The sequence below is a fragment of the Loa loa genome (assembly GCF_000183805.2).
Source record: "Loa loa unplaced genomic scaffold supercont3.3877, whole genome shotgun sequence".
Taxonomy (NCBI): Eukaryota; Metazoa; Nematoda; class Chromadorea; order Rhabditida; family Onchocercidae; genus Loa; species Loa loa.
The window spans coordinates 1-892 of NW_018112054.1; the positions used below are offsets into that span (position 1 = coordinate 1).

Sequence of the window (892 nt, forward strand, 5' to 3'; positions counted from 1 at the left end):
AGTATGAATTAATTCATTGTATTTGAGGGAATAATAAAAATGATGTAAGCAATGAATGCGCACCAATTTCATTTTCAGCGCTAATATATTTAGAAAAGTATGCACTCGATGTCAAAGTTTATACTCGATGTCGTTTCTTACAAGCAATCATTCAGTATACTAATAAATTTGAATATTTTTTTCAGAATTGGCAAGAAATTACTCTCATCAATATGCATTTCATCTGTATCATTTTCGCCTTTTTCCAACTGAGTGACACTCAAACTATCGTAAGTTCATTTAATGTTCAAAAATAGAAGATAATGCTGCAATATTTCCAAGGCTTTAAAATTTTAACGCAGTTCAAACTTGGTAACTTATTTAGGAGCCACAAAAGGAATCGTTGGATTTATCAATGTCAGGAATGTATGAACGACGGATTGGACCATCAGATCTATCAGCGCCAGAAGTGAGTAAGGGCAAAGTAGAACTCAACGAAATTAATCAGAATGACACAAGCTCGCTGAACTTACCAATTCGAGGAATAAGTAGGGGACAAACAAGTATAGGAAATATCCCGAAGAAAATGTGGCTTAAGAGGTATGAAAATGAAACGTCCAGCATCCAAACAATCGAAAGGAAACAGTCCAAAGGACACAAAGGTAACATCAAAAGGAAGCATCCAGAGCGTTCGACTCACGCGGTTGAAAAGCGGTTCAAATGCGAAACATGCGCGAAGAGGTTCATTTCGTCATGGAATTTGCGTGTACATGTGAGGACTCATACCGGTGAGAAGCCGTTTTCTTGTCCGGAATGCACGGGGAATTTCACCGATAAAGCGAATTTGGATAAACATATGATGATTCATACCGGTGAGAAACCGTACAATTGTTCAAAGTGTGGGATGAATTTC

At 37.3% G+C, this 892-nt stretch overlaps 1 protein-coding gene across 1 annotated transcript; it reads left to right on the top strand.

Annotated features, from left to right (window-relative positions):
* Window positions 1-394: 394 nt before the first annotated feature.
* LOAG_19251 (zinc finger protein) lies at window positions 395-876 on the top strand (the record flags this gene model as incomplete). Its single annotated transcript, XM_020451903.1, has 1 exon — window positions 395-876. A coding segment is annotated over one exon (480 nt), but the record flags the coding sequence as incomplete, so codon positions are not given.
* Window positions 877-892: the final 16 nt, after the last annotated feature.